Genomic DNA, 15108 nt, shown 5'->3' with positions numbered 1-15108 from the left:
GTCTGTTAGCAGTCTTTGAGGTTCACCAAATTTGTAAAAGAAATCAATGATACAATTGGTCACCTCTTCTGCTGTTTTAGTCTTAAGTGGGTAGGCCTCTGCCCATTTGGTGAAATAGTCAACCATTACACATATGTACTGGTTGCCACCATCAGTTACTGTGAGTTTACCCACTAAGTCCATCCCAACCAGTTCAAAAGGCTCCGTAACCTGGGGGTAAAAAAAGACATGAGCATTACAGTAAATCACTGTTGACGTGTTTCTACACTGACAATACCAGTATGCCATTGTTGATTTTTACCTCTATCGGACTGTACTCCAGCTTTTCTTTCACGTTGGCTCTCTTGGCCTGGCACTGTGGACACTGAGCAATCTGAAACAGACAAACATAATTTCAAAGTTATGACAAATATGTAGTGCAAATAAATGTGCTATATTATATTTTAAACTGATAGGGTGATTGCGCATACAGCATCAACAAGTTTTAAATACACATTACACTCCTCTGTCCTCTACTTTTGAACCTGAATGTGTATTCCACCACATTATTTTGAAGATACCAACTCACCCACTTGCGTATGTCATTCTCCATGCCAGGCCAATAGTACCGAGCAATAATCGCACAGTGAGTCTTCTCCACTCCACAGTGTCCACCAATATTGCTGCAGTGAAACTCCTCAAACAGTTCGTTTGCTTCTTCGGAAGAAGAGACCACTTTGGCAAGGTGCTCAGCTTTATTTTTTTTGCGCACTCAGATGTAGTACAGTTCTCCATCTGGTGTTTATATGTCATAATATTAGATGTATTAGTTTTACCATAGCATATTATCATTGTGTTCTAGAGTCCATATGGCATGCATCCTTACCCTTTATCCTGAAGGTGTCAGCTCTCCTCTTCATCACATATTTCTCTTTCTTTGTTGACCCCTCAGGATACTGGTGGTGGACTTTCACATCCAGAATTTCTTGGACAATTCTGGGATCCATTTTCCAACACTCTCTGTCCCTCTTTCTACAACACCTACTTCCACCTGTCTCGCCTACTCCTCCCTACCTACTTACCCTCATGTATTCACACACAAACAAATTAATACAACAAAGACAAACAAACAAAGTCACAAATACACGCAAACGTACAATACCAGCCTCTCTCAAATACACACAGTCGCACCTCAATTACTCACCCACTATCACTCACCAGGACAATCACTCTATCACAGGCAACGCTCAATCACTCACTATATCTCACTATCACTCACTATCTCTCGCTATCTCTCGCTATCTCTCTCTTTATCTGTCTATCTATCTATATCTATCTATCTCATGTCATGTAATGTAATTGACGTCAGTGTTTTCAACACAATGATTTAGTTTATGATTCTCCAGAAGGTATCGCGTTGGGTCCGTGGCGCACTCATAACGCGCAGGGCTGGAGTGATTTCTGCTTTTGGGATTCGGGTTTGAGTCCAGCATGAACTTTTTTGTTATTTTCATGTCGCTACACACTGAATATTACGTTTGAATAGAGGACTCCTAATATTGTTTGCCGAGACCAACATTAATGACCTATCAGCATTTTAAAGTCTAAGTATCCCTGCACATGCAGCAATGACATTTCTGCTGCTATCTTTGTAAAACGAGTTAACAGTCACATCTTATCTGGATGAGTGGTGCAGAATACTGTTTTTATAAGGGATAAATGTGTGTGTAGTCTTTCATATTAAACATGATCGCTGGTAGATAGCCACAGAAGTCTTAACACAGTTTAACCTGGGTGGATAACAGTTTAACATGGGCGGGTCCCAGTTCCCTGGGCGGATCGCCGTTTACCTGAGCGGGTCGTTTAACACAGATGAAGACTTCTCCAGCACGCTGCCTTCAAACTGTGAGTAAACACCGTGTGCTTCACTTGGAGGCTGTCTGAAGGTGTACACAGGTCTCAGATGGACTTAGTATCACATTAGGAACGATATTCAGTGATAAATCGGGCAACAATAGCTGGTTTTAATGATTTATTGGAGCTCGCAATGTTTTGAACAGACATCCCCAGTCAACTCGTTTGTTTTTTTGTAGTCCTCGCTGTTCGCGTCCGGATATCGCCATCGTAACCACAACCTCACACACTGGTACTGAATGTGCATCAAAGTCTTCCTACCGAGCCAAATATACCAAAACATTTATGTAAACGACAGAAGAAGCGATCGAAATGTGTATTTCAGTCGAAGGCCACGCCCCTCACATCTGTGCCCCAGTTGATCGGGGAACCAGTTCATCCGGAACACCCGGCAAACGCTTAGAGCGGCACAGGGGAACAGTTTGCGGAGTTGATTCTTAATACGTGCTCTTAACTTAACCACATAATTGTGTCGGTAGGCACTTGATGCAAACTTTGCCCAACACCATTTCCGCGAAAAAATAGACTACATGAGCACAACAGGGCTGAGTCTAACTTTAACAGCAGTAATGGCGCTGGCATGTCGATGTTCCGTTCAAAACAGTGAATACAAGAAAAGTAAATAACACTTGCTAGTTAAAAAGCAGTAATTAATAACTCAGGTGGTATGCTTACTTGTTTTAGATGATTTGAAGAGAATCCAACGCAAACACGTGTGTCCAACTGCCGAAGAATCGCTGTAAAGAGGAACAGGAAGTCTCACACCGCGGTATTCTCGTTTGAGGGCGTGGCATGACCGTGGCGTTGACAAAAGCATTTTCATGAAGTTTTCCAAAACTTATTTATAAGAAAGTTCAGGAAAATGTGATATTAATTTACAAATTAATGAGTTCTTAAAACATGTTCTCATTGTTACTTAAGTGTTACTTATTTAAATGCACATTGAAAAAAAAGTAATTTAGGGCAAGTCAATTACATAAATAATGTTTTTCTTAATTAACAAGATTATTATCTCAGAATTCCAGGAAAAGTTCTTTGAAAAACCTTTTTTCCTCAAGTGAATGCATTAGGCTTCTGTATTTATCTTATATATTAGTCAAATAAAACAGGAACAGGTGTTCCTAACTCAAAAATTACATACATTATGAATAAATAACTAAATATTCACACAAAGCCAGAGTCAAGACTAAATTGAATTGCATTGCAGTGTCACAAGATTTGTTTTCAATCAATTTCAGTCAAGATTTTGTGGTTCCTAATGTGGTCATAGTGACAAAAATAAAAGCACAAATTCATGAACTGTCGAGGAGAAAAAAGATAACCTTCGGGTTAGACCTTGAGAAGATTATCCATTTCCAGCAAATCATTTTGTAAGCATGTTTACTGTGTTAAAAGGAATTTAAAACAGATTTCAATGAAAAGGTAATTACACCTGACTAACAATAGATTGATTAAACATAAAGTCAAGAGATTATTTTGTAATAATGTTCACACTGTTTTTTGGTAGTATGGAAGAGGACGCTTTGGTAACACCTGGAAAAGAAAGAGATCTTGGGTGTTTGGTATACTCGAGATCAAAGCTGCAAGCAGACGTCCCATTCTTCGCCTAGTAAAGAGAAGAAACAAGGAGACCCTTGTTCCCATCATCAAGAAGCATATCAAGCCTCAAAGTCTTGTTGTGAGTGATGAGTGGAGAGCATATGCCAGTCTTTCCCAAGAGGGCTACAGGCATGTCAGGGTCAACCACAGCCAGAATTATGTTGATCCACAAACAGGACTACATACTCAAAATATTGAGAGAGCATGGCAGACATACAATAGGGAAGTTTGGCGTATGAGGAGGAATCGTTCTGAGAAAACCTTAAAAAAACAGCTCTCCTTATGAGTGGACCTACTGGTTAGCAAGAACATATACACATGGTGTACTTGTAAGACTTATCAAGGACATACAGGATGGTAACCACAGATCAGTTTAGGACCTTTCTGTAGCCTAATTGCTGTTGTTTACTGATGGAGCTGCACACCCTGGTAATTGGCTGGGGGTTAGACACACACATTGGAGCCAAAGGCTCTTTGCTGACGCCCATAAACGTCCTGAACACAGCAAAATAAAAGGAGAAGAGAAAATACAGGCAGAGGGCAGGGTCTCTGTAGATACAGACACCATCACACACTTCTATCTATACATTGTTTTTTTAGGAAATTCCTACATATTATACCTTTAACGGTTGACCTTGGCCTCAGGGTAGATCAATAATTGAATGTTCTTCTGTTGGTCAGGTGTCGTTGTTTATTTTATTTATAGTTATTAAACTGTTCAAATCTGCAGTGCAGTGATTTATTTCCGTTTGCCTGGTATTGACTACCAGCTGGTAGATAATGTGTTTCAAACTTTATTTTTGACCATTTCACAACTGTTCAGTGTTTTTACTATATTTGTAGTATATTCTTAAAATAAAAAAGCTTTCTTTCTCTGATATGCTGCATATAGTGTTTGTTCTACTGTGCTTTATAGCCTGGTATTGACTTCAGTTATCCAGTGTTCGTGATCAGTTGTGCAAAACATTTCGCTTTATTCCCATGTCTGTTGCATATAATTAATAATAATAATAAATTGAATTTATATAGCGCTTCTCATCTGCCAAGACAAATCTTGAAGCGCTTCACAGCAAAGGACACTGATACAATTTGAGAGATTAAACAAATAATAATACAAATTATTGAAACAAAATTAAATAAAAATTAAATATAAAATAAATTAAAAATAAATAAATTAAATAAAAGTCGGAGATAGATAAAAATGGCAATACTCCTGGTGTACCATGCTCAAAGTTTATTGGAAGGCCTGCCGAAAGAAGAGGGTCTTAAGGCCGGTTTTTAAGACCTCGGTGGAAGGGGCAGATCTCAGCTGATCTGGGAGGGAGTTCCAGAGGCGCGGGGCGAATGAGCAGAAGGCTCGGTCTCCCATTGTTCGGAGACGTGTGCGGGGGATGTAAAGAAGAGGAGCGTGGCTGGAGCGGAGAGAGCGGCTAGATGTCTGGGTACGGATGAGGTCACAGAGGTATTTTGGGCTTTGTCCATTCAGGGCTTTGTAAGTGAGGAGCAGAACCTTAAACTGGATCCTGTAGTGGACTGGGAGCCAGTGTAGTTGTGCAAGTATGGGGGTTATGTGTGCGGACCTTTTTGTACCGGTGAGAACTCTGGCTGTACTGTTCTGGACAAGTTGCAGGCGGTTTGGCTGGGAGACCGGAGAGCAGTGCATTGCAATAATCTAGTCTTGAGAAGACGAATGCATGAACCAGTTTTTTGGTGTCATCAGTTGAGAGTGAGGGCTTCAGTCAGGAAATGTTTTTCAGGTGAAAGAAGGAGGTCTTGGTGATATGTTTGATGTGGGCTTGGAAAGACAGAGTGGGGTCAAACCTTAGACCGAGGTTGGTGACAACGGAGGAGAGAGAAATGAGCTGACCATCAAGGGAGGGGCTGATGTTGGCGGCCTTGGCAAGCTGGTCGGTGGTGCCTATTAGGATTGAATCAGTCTTGCTGCTGTTGAGCTGGAGGTAGTTGGTGGTCATCCAGGAGCGGATGTCTTCCAGGCAGGTGTTTAGTGTTTGGATAGTATTGGTGGTATTGGGTTGTGTTTTGATATAGACCTGGGTCTCGTCAGCATAGCAGTGGAAGTTGATGTTATGTTGTCTGATGATATGACCCAGAGGTAATAGATAGATTAAAAACAGGATCGGCCCCAGCACTGAGCCCTGTGGGACCCCGCATGTCACTGCGGTGTCATCAGACCTGGAACCCCCCAGAGCCACGTGGTACTTCCGGTTGGTGAGGTAGCAGGAGAACCACTTCAGAGCCGTGTCCGTCACCCTGGTGTAGGTCTCGAGGCGGTGGAGGAGGATGGTATGGTCCACTGTGTCGAAAGCTGCACTCAGGTCAAGTAGGACCAGGATGCTGGGTGACCCAGAGTCGGCTGCCATCAGCAGGTCGTTGGCTACTTTTATTAGGGCTGTTTCTGTGCTGTGTGCAGGGCGGAAACCTGATTGGAAGGTCTCATACATTTTATTGTCAGACAGATGAGACTGGAGCTGTGCGGCCATGACCTTCTCAAGTACTTTGGCAAGGAACGGGAGGTTGGAGATAGGTCTGTAGTTGGAGAGGAGTTCTCGGTTGATATTTGTTTTTTTCAAAAGTGGGGTGACAACTGCTGTTTTGAAATGGACAGGCACCTCACCAGTCTGTAGTGACTTTTTGATGAGTGTTGTCAGGAAATTAACCAAGGTTGGCGAACAGGTTTTTAGCAGCGGGGTGGGTATGGGGTCGAGGGAGCAGCTGGTAGGCTTCGATTTGCCTATGATGGCTAGCAGTGCAGATGACGTCACCTCGTTGAAGCTGCAGAGGGTGATGCCGTTGATGAAGGGAGAGCAGGTGAGTGGGGTCCGAGCTACTGTTGAGGCTGTAATGGTTGCTCTGATATCTGCGATCTTGGTCTTAAAGAAAGCAGAGAAGTTATTACAGAGTTCTGGAGAGGCAGCTGGGGGGCTTGTGTTGGAGGAGTTGAGAAGGCGGTTGATAGTGGAGAATAAGGTTCTAGGATTGCTTTTGCCGTTGTCTATTATTGACGAGTAGTATGAAGAGCGGGCGTTTTTTAGAGCAGTAGCATAGGCACTTTGGTGTTCTCTGAAGGCCAGTAGGTGGACGGCGAGAGCCTGCTTCCTCCATAGTCTCTCCAGCTGTCGACCGCAGGTTTTCATGCGGCGGAGGTCGTCCGTGAACCAGGGGGAGGACCCTTGGAATTAGTGGATGAATGTATGTGTTCTGTTGATAGGTTATAGACTTTCTACTGTTCTCAACTGTTTTTCACTTTAATTGGATAGTCTTAACACATGCCTACAAACGCTTAGTGGAGAATGCCTACTAAAAGTATACTGATAGTCAACTCTAGATTAGTTGACGATCAACAGATAGTCAACTAAACTCTAAAGTTGCTTATCTGTTGATCATCAACTAATGCGTAATGTAATAGTCAACTAAACTCTAAAGTTGCTTATCTGTTGATCATCAACTAATGCTTAATGTAATAGTCAACTAAACTTTAGTTGCTTATTTGTTGATCGTCAACTAATGCTTAGTTACTTGTCGGTTTGAACGGTGCTGTTGAATGTCAACTGATACATGTCAACTGATGCACTGTTGACATGCTACTAAATGTCAACTGATGACTTATAGTGTTAACTATGGACTATCAAAATAAAGTGTTACCAAGAATTCTAACCTTTGTACTTTAGTAACATTTCTGTGAATATGCTGTTTATTGTGATATATTACACAACATATATTGACGTCATTTAAAAAGAACAACCAATGCTTCCTAAAGTATTCATGAAATATATTGTGAATGTTCGGATTTCTTTTAGTGTCAGAAGATTTGCAACCTGTGAAGCGGAGCAGCAGCTATGGACTACTGCCACCTGCCTGTGAGTTTAACAGAACTGAGTCAAAATGTTTAATTATTTAACATGCAGCTGTCACGGGTTGAGCTGCAGACTGAGACAGAGACATCAACAGCTATTACTTTCGAGGGGTGGAGGTATGCCCATTATTTTAAATCTGTCAGAAGAAAGGACAAGAATGTGACGGTAAGGTGGACTGCTGCAAACACAACAACATCAAACCTCTCCAAGCACCTGCAGAGGCAACATGCTAACAGAGCGTCCACACAGCAGCGTTAAAAAAATCTTGGAGGTGGGCGTATCTGAAGCTTGGGGATTTTTTGCGAGCAACGCGACCAACAACCAATCACATGAATCTCCCACCCCCGACATACGAAGCAAAAAAGCCCGAAGTAAACTGGATATAAACTCCCCAAACAGGCGAAAACCTACCACTGTCTCTGCCACCTCCCTCCATGCCTGGCTCCTCCGGTTTGTATCCCGGTAGGTAAATAGGGACTGGTCATAAAGCACCGGGTGATTCCCTACCGCTAATTTCTCCTCCATTTTTTGGAATATGAGGAAATGACCTGCGGTATGTCTCTCCCAGCATACACGCGGTTTGATTGGCTAGCGCTTGTACTGTCAGATTTGCATACACAGGATTTGATTGGCTGACGCTTCCACCTCAGCTTCAAAAGTTGAACATTGCTCAACTTTTGCAGTTCGGCGAAAAGTGAGGCAAAGTGACGTCACCCCATTCAAAGTGAATGGGCAGAAGCATTGGAAGATTTTTTTAACGCTGCTGTGTGGACGGGCCGTAACACGAAGCTAGTAGCTAAAGACCCCCGAACCCAGAGTGATGATGTTGAGTGAGTGCCGACTCCGAACAAGCAGCAAAAACTAGAATTTTCACCGTTATTAACTTGTGTTATTTCTTCCTTATTGCAATAGTAATTGTTATGTGTGCACATGTAGGCCTACGTTTTAAGTTTTGGCTATAGGCTGTTGCTGAGTAACGCAAAAGTAATGTAAAGAAACTAGTAAAGTAACGAGTTACTTTATGTAGAGAGTAACGAAGTAAAGTAATATATTACTTTTTTTAAAAGTAATAAGTCATATGTAATATATTACTTTATTTGAGTAACGACCCCATCTCTGATTGTCGATAATTAATATAAAGAATTCTAACCTCTGTACTTTAGTAACATTTCTGTGAATATGCTGTTTATTGTGATATATTACACAACATATATTGACGTCATTTAAAAAGAACAACCAATAGGCACATTCACACCGCAGTACTTTTCCCACAATAGTTCATGAGAACTCTTTAGTTCTCATGAACTAAGTACAGATCGCGTTCACACCGGAATAAGTTCCTGGGGGAAGGATTAGGCAAATGAAGCCGCTGACGTCACTTCTTCTTCTTCTGCTTTGGGTTTACTGGCAGGCCGCAAACAACTTCACGGCGTATACTGCCACCCGAAGTCCCCGGTCGGAAGTCCCCGGAGTTGGCTTGGGACTCCCAGCAGCTTCTACTGAAGCCTTCCGAGTAAATCGCCAGAATGCCGACACCTCCTCATCTCCACCGCTCCCATGTTTTCTTTTGTGTTGCCATAAGTTAGTCTCTCTGCGTTTGTGCGCTGGGCTAATGCTAATGCGAGGATAATAAAATGGCGGCTTCACAAAACCTTTTGGGAGTTTTATGGGGCGTGGTTTGCAATCCGCCCAGCCAATCAGAAGTAGGAACCTTTTTCTCCCACGAAAGTACCTGCTCTCTAGCAGGGATGGAAAAGGGGGTAAAAAAGGTTCTCATGAACTAATTTTAGTTCCGGCTCTTTTTGGTGTGAACGCGACATTTCGGAACTAAAGTGGGAAAAGTACTGCGGTGTGAACGCGCCTATTGGTTCCTCAAGTATTCATGAAATATGTTGTGAATGTTCGGATTTCTTTTAGTGTCAGATGATTTTCAACCTTTGAAGAGGAGAAACAGCTATGGATTACTGCCACCTTCCTGTGAGTTTAACAGAACTGAGTCAAAAAATATTTAATGTAAATTAACATCTAAAATCACAGTTTTTTAGATTATGGGTACACATCCTTTTTTTCTCCATTGAGGCCCCGGCTCCACGGGAACGCATACGGCAAAACACATAGGAGTAACGCAAACGCAAACGCCAAAAAGCTTCCGCCCACACGCAATATACACCGGATTGTGTCAAGCTACACGAGACGGCTCCGTTTAGATCCAACCGCTGGAAAAGCTGCAGTACATATGCCGAGCCTGTACGTGGAGCTGTAACTTCCTCCACAAAAGCAGCAACTTCCTCCACAAAAGCAGCGAAGAAGAATGGTTGTCATGGCTGCACTTCTGTTTATTCTCCGCGGTGGTGGCCGAGGGATCCGGGCAGAGTTTTTCGCCGGTCAACGTGTGTTAAAGTTTAAATCTTCCGGACAAAATTATAAAAGTGCCGGTCAAAGGTCTTCTTTGTTATTTATTGAGCTTTAAAACAAATGAATAACGACGATATAATGATATATAATAATAAAATACACGGAGCCTGTCTCTTTTTCCTCTCTTCTGACAGCGTCAGTGTCTGTCTCATGCAGCAGCTGATCCAGTAATGATGACTCGACAGTAAAAATAAACATATTTATAACTAGTTTAGGTAGTTTGAGAGGTAATTAAAATAGCTAAGGGTGATGATCTGACTTGAAGTGTGTGTTTTGCATCACAGCGGGAGGAGCTGCGTGTCTCCGTCCTGTTAGATTAGACTTCACTCGCGTTTATGTCCATATCGAGATAAAGATAAATAATCTGAATTCAGTGTGCAGTGTACTTTTGCGGGGGTGAGCAGCAGAGGTGGGGAGAGGCGGGGCTATTGCGTCGTCATTATCAGAAACGGATGACCGTATAGGCTACCACACGGCCCCGTTGGACCCCCCAGAGCGATCCGTTCCCAGATCTATCCACCTTTGGACCCGTTGTCGTTTGCAGGGTCCGTTTCTACCGTTCCGTTACGGCGTCGTCTAGCTTAAAGGGCTATACGCATGAGAAATATGCGGATTCAACCCGTTTTTGTTCCCGTGGAGCCTAGGCCTGAATGTATGCAAGCTCTCTGTTGATTTTGCTAGTTTTGAGATAACAGCTGACACATTTACTCAAGTCCACCTTTTAAAATATATTACCCTTTCATTGGTTTCAATTACCCAATTCAGTTTTTGGTTGAAGAGTAGTTTTTCTAATTCTGTGTTTTCCTTTTCAGTGTCTGAGGCCAAACCAGCTTTAAACCTGGTTCTGTGTGGGAGGAAAGGAGCAGGGAAGACTTCAGCAGCCGAGGCCATTTTAGGTCAGAGAGAGCTTCCTTCAGTCTCCAACTCCTCAGAGTGTGTTAAACATCAGGGAGAGGTGTGTGGACAGAGGGTTTCCCTGGTGGAGCTCCCTGCTTTGTGTGGAAAACGTCAGGAGGAAGTGATGGAGGAATCATTCAGCTGTATCTCCCTCTGTGATCCTGAAGGCATCCATGCCTTCATCCTGGTCCTACCTGTGGGTCCCCTCACTGATGAAGACAAGGGAGAGATAGAGGCCCTCCAGAACACATTCAGCTCTCGAGTCAACGACTTCACCTTGATTCTGTCCACTGTGGAGTCAGATCCTACAGCTCCAGCTGTTGTTAACTTTCTAAAGGAGAACAAGGACCTCCAGGAGCTCCGTCAGAGATGTGGAGGAAGACATGTTGTTCTCAACATCAAGAACCAGCAGCAGATCCCAGAGCTGTTGGATGCTGTGCAAGAGATGAGAGGTAAAAGATCTAGGAGCTTTACAATGAAGATGTTCACCAAGGCTCAGATGGAGAAGGTTGTAGAGCTGGATAACACTAACAGAAGACTTAAAGCTGAACAGCAAGACGTTACAAAGAAAACTCAGGAGGGAGATGTTGATGAAAGTCAGAACGGAGAGTGTCTCAGGATGGTGCTGATTGGGAAGACTGGCAGTGGGAAGAGTGCAACTGGAAACACCATTTTGGGCAAAGAATATTTTAAATCAACTGTCAGCTCAAAGTCAGTGACCAAGTTTTGCACGAAAGCAACAGGAGAGATTGATGGACGTCCTGTCGCTGTGGTGGACACCCCCGGTCTGTTTGACACAACACTGTCCAATTATGATGTTCAAGAGGAGATGGGGAAATGCATCAGCTTGTTGTCTCCTGGACCTCATGTGTTCTTACTGGTGCTGCAGATCGGCCGATTTACCCAGGAGGAAATAGACACCGTGAAACTGATCAAAAAATGTTTTGGCAAGAGATCTGGAGATTTCATCATCCCTATATTCACCAGAGGAGATGATCTGAAGGGTCGAACAATAAAGAGTTACATCCAATCTGATGACCTCTTGAAAAAACTGATAAATGACTGTGGAGGGAGATACCAGGTCTTCAATAACAATCAGACCAACCACAGGCAAGTCAGAGAGCTGATGGAGAAGACCAACAAAATGCTGAAGGAAAATGGCGGCGGCTGCTTCACCTCAGAGATGTTTCAAGAGGCCGAGGCGGCCATAAAGAAGGAAGTGGAGAAGATCCTGAAGGAGAAGGAAGAAGAAATGCAGAGAGAGAGGAAGGAGCTGCAACGAAAACACAAGGAGGAAATGGAAGCAGTGAAGAGAAAAATGAAACAAGAGAGAGACGAAAGTGAGCAGAGGAGAGCCAGACAGCTTCAAGAAATGGAGGAAAATATCAACAAGGAACGAGAGGAGAGAAGGAGAGATGAGGAGAAGAGAGTGGTTGAGGAGAAGGAGAAGAAAGGGCTGGAAGAAATTCAACGAATGGAATGGGAGAAAAAACTTGCCGGAGAAAGAGAGCAGAACAAAAAAGAGATAAGAAATCAAAAAGAAGAATGGGAGAAGGAGAGAGAAGCAGAGCAGATCAGACAACAAGAAGAAAATGAAAAGAGACGACTAGAGGAGCAAACAAGAATTCAAAGGATGCAAGAAGAGTACAAGCAGGAGAAAGAAAAACATGAACAACTAAGAAAAGAAGAAGACAGAAAGAGAAGAGAACAGGAGGAGGAGGGGAGAAAACAAATGGAGGAAAACTTTAATAAAGAACTGGAAGAAATGAAGTTAAAATATGAAGAGGAGGCCAGAAAACTAGCTGAAGAAAACCATGATATAAGCAAGCGCTTGCAGGCGCTTGCAGGAAACAGAACACGTGAAGGAAAACCTTGAAGAAGAACTGAAAAACAATGAGTGCACCATCCTCTGATCTTCATACTGACTCATGATCATCATCACGTCAGCAGATAGAACATCATGTCCTCTCCATTGAACAGCAGATTTCTGGATGATAATTCTCAAACAGGCTCCATCAGGCCACTCATTGAGACATTTCCACTTTGTGAGTATTTTTTATAACCCATAGTTTTGTTTCTTTGCCAGAGGTCGCGTTAACCGAATATTTTTTAACAATGACGGAAATATCTGAAAGCCGTCTGTCATTTTGACAGATTAGAACAAACTCAGGACAGCGCCAGTTTCCCCGCAGCGGGGCTCCGGTGTTATGCCGTGTTATATATGCCCGCCCAAAAGGAAATTATATTGTTTCCAAACCTAACCTTGCAGAACAGATCATTGAAATGTTTGTGAGTATTTGCTTTACGCTGTGCTAGTAGAATCTTTTGACTTTTGAATAGTCAATACTTTAACCAAACTTCAAGGTGCAGATTAAACTTTGTCTGTTTTATGGACTTAAGGTTCAAGTTAAATAACTTCAGTAATGTACAGATTAGTTGGTGTAGGTGCGTCTTTATAACATGGTGTGTTTTTCAGTGAGTAAATAAATGTATTAAATCAATCATGCTATGGAAAATGTTCAATCAATCACAAATGATTTTTATATCACACATTTTACATGTGTTTAATAGAGGGTTAAATGCAATAGAAAAGCTATCTTTATTGTCAACATGAATATTGAAGTCACCCACGATAATGACTTCATCTGTTTTAAGCACTAAACTTGCCTCTAAATGTGTGTAAATGTATATTTGTTTCTTGGGTGTAAAGGTGTGTATGTACAGTATGTATATATTTCTTTGTATATATTTGTATTCTTTGGGATGGTGAGAAACAGAATTTCGACCCCCCTCTCTGTGTAACACAAATAGAGGAGTTTACTTTGACTCATTTAAGCTGACATATTGTTTGGGTTTCAGTGAGTGATCATAAATACATGTTATCTTTGTTGCAGCCATTTTATCTGTATGTTTTATTTGTTAATCTGTTGTAATATTCTCCTGAACACTGGGTGGTGTAGGGGAGCAGGGAAGCATAAAGGGGAGCTCACCAGGACAGGGGGGGTGTATGAACGTTTGATTTGTTTATATATTATCAGAATATACAGTATTGCCGTTTACTCAGTGGTTTTGAGTCGAACATCAGAATACCTTTATTAGTCCCACAGAGGGTACATTTACATTGTTACAGCAGAAAAGAGCCAAAGACAGCTTAATGTTACCAAAGAAAAGGTCATCAGTCAGTGTGTTCATGTTCATGGACTTGTGTTAATCAGTCAGTCACTGCCACATTTGCCCAATTTTTTTTTGTGTCATCCTTTGATTTATTAACATATATCTCTCAATATGTAGAGCATGTGCTGCCACAAGATGGCGCCCTGTCTGTGAGCAGCTTGTTCTTAAAGTGTTGGGGTTCCTGTTCAATGACCTCAAGGTTCAAGGCTTTTATTGGTCATACGAACATAGCTACAGTGTAGTTATGACGATGAAAACCTTAGGTCACAGGCTGCTGTTTGTGCAGTGTGAATCCACTTTGATTCCCATTTCTGTAATAATCATTCATTTGTTTTAGTATCATGTGAAGTCAATGTTTGGTTCAATAAATACATCATTTTAATTTCATTGTGTTCATGTTACCTCATTGCACACAAATGTGTTTTATATTGTTTTGAAAGAATAGAGTTTTCCCAGTTGTCCTGGAGATGTAATGCTGTGAATGCATGTATAGAACATATACTGGTGATGTACTGTGAGGAGAGAATGCACCCCTCGGTGGTGGTGAGAGAAACGGCAGGCTGCAAGCATTTCTAATTATCATCCAAACCTCTCAACTCAGTGATTCAACAACTTACTGAGCTCTACTACCAAAATTCCATTTTATAAGATAAAAGGTAGACATCTCCCTGGCCGATATCTCCAACATTTAGCAGCTTTCACCACAAGATTCAAGGCTTTATTGTCATTTGTACATTAGCTACAGTGTAGATATGTCAATGAAAATGTAGGTCATAGACTACAACAATCTAGACTGATGAATTGCACAGAAAGAATATGTTAATTTAATTGAATGTGTGTGTGTGTGTGTGTGTGTGTGTGTGGTGTGTGTGTGTGTGTGTGTGTGTGTGTGTGTGTGTGTGTGTGTGTGTGTGTTGTGTGTGTGTGTGTGTAGTGTGTGTGTGTGTGTTGTGTTGTGTGTGTGTGTGTGTGTGTGTGTGTGTGTGTGTGTGTTGTTGTGTGTGTGTGTGTGTGTGTGTGTGTGTGATGTGTGTGTGTGTGTGTGTGTGGTGTGTGTGTGTGTGTGTGTGTGTGTGTGTGTGTGTGTGTGTGTGTGTGTGTGTGTGTGTGTGTTGCTTTGGAGAGTGAGTGAGTGTGGTCGAGTAAAACAAATGGAAAAAGTGACCATGGAGGAAAAAAGAGGGAAGTTTGTGATTCGAAGAAATCCCTCAGTTTCCAAAAAGCTTCTGGTCCAACGCAGAATAATATACACAAT

The 15108-nt window shown here is 42.1% G+C and overlaps 1 protein-coding gene across 3 annotated transcripts in view; it reads left to right on the top strand.

Moving 5' to 3' along the window:
* The window catches only part of LOC117495683 (GTPase IMAP family member 8-like), a 28341-nt gene extending 14101 nt beyond the window's left edge, over positions 1 to 14240 (top strand). The window contains exons 4-6 of one of the 3 annotated variants that reach the window (XM_034147118.1): positions 7311 to 7370; positions 9285 to 9344; positions 10595 to 14240. In XM_034147118.1, coding sequence (XP_034003009.1) covers positions 7311 to 7370; positions 9285 to 9344; positions 10595 to 12555 — 2081 coding nt within the window. In that variant the 3' untranslated portion in view covers positions 12556 to 14240. The remainder of the gene's footprint in view (positions 1 to 7310; positions 7371 to 9284; positions 9345 to 10594) is intronic. The other 2 variants (XM_034147119.1, XM_034147120.1) reach the window with 2 other exon arrangements.
* Positions 14241 to 15108: the final 868 nt, after the last annotated feature.

Source organism: Trematomus bernacchii, unplaced genomic scaffold, assembly GCF_902827165.1.
Source record: "Trematomus bernacchii unplaced genomic scaffold, fTreBer1.1, whole genome shotgun sequence".
Taxonomy (NCBI): domain Eukaryota; kingdom Metazoa; phylum Chordata; class Actinopteri; order Perciformes; family Nototheniidae; genus Trematomus; species Trematomus bernacchii.
This window is presented reverse-complemented; position numbering and strand designations above follow the sequence as displayed.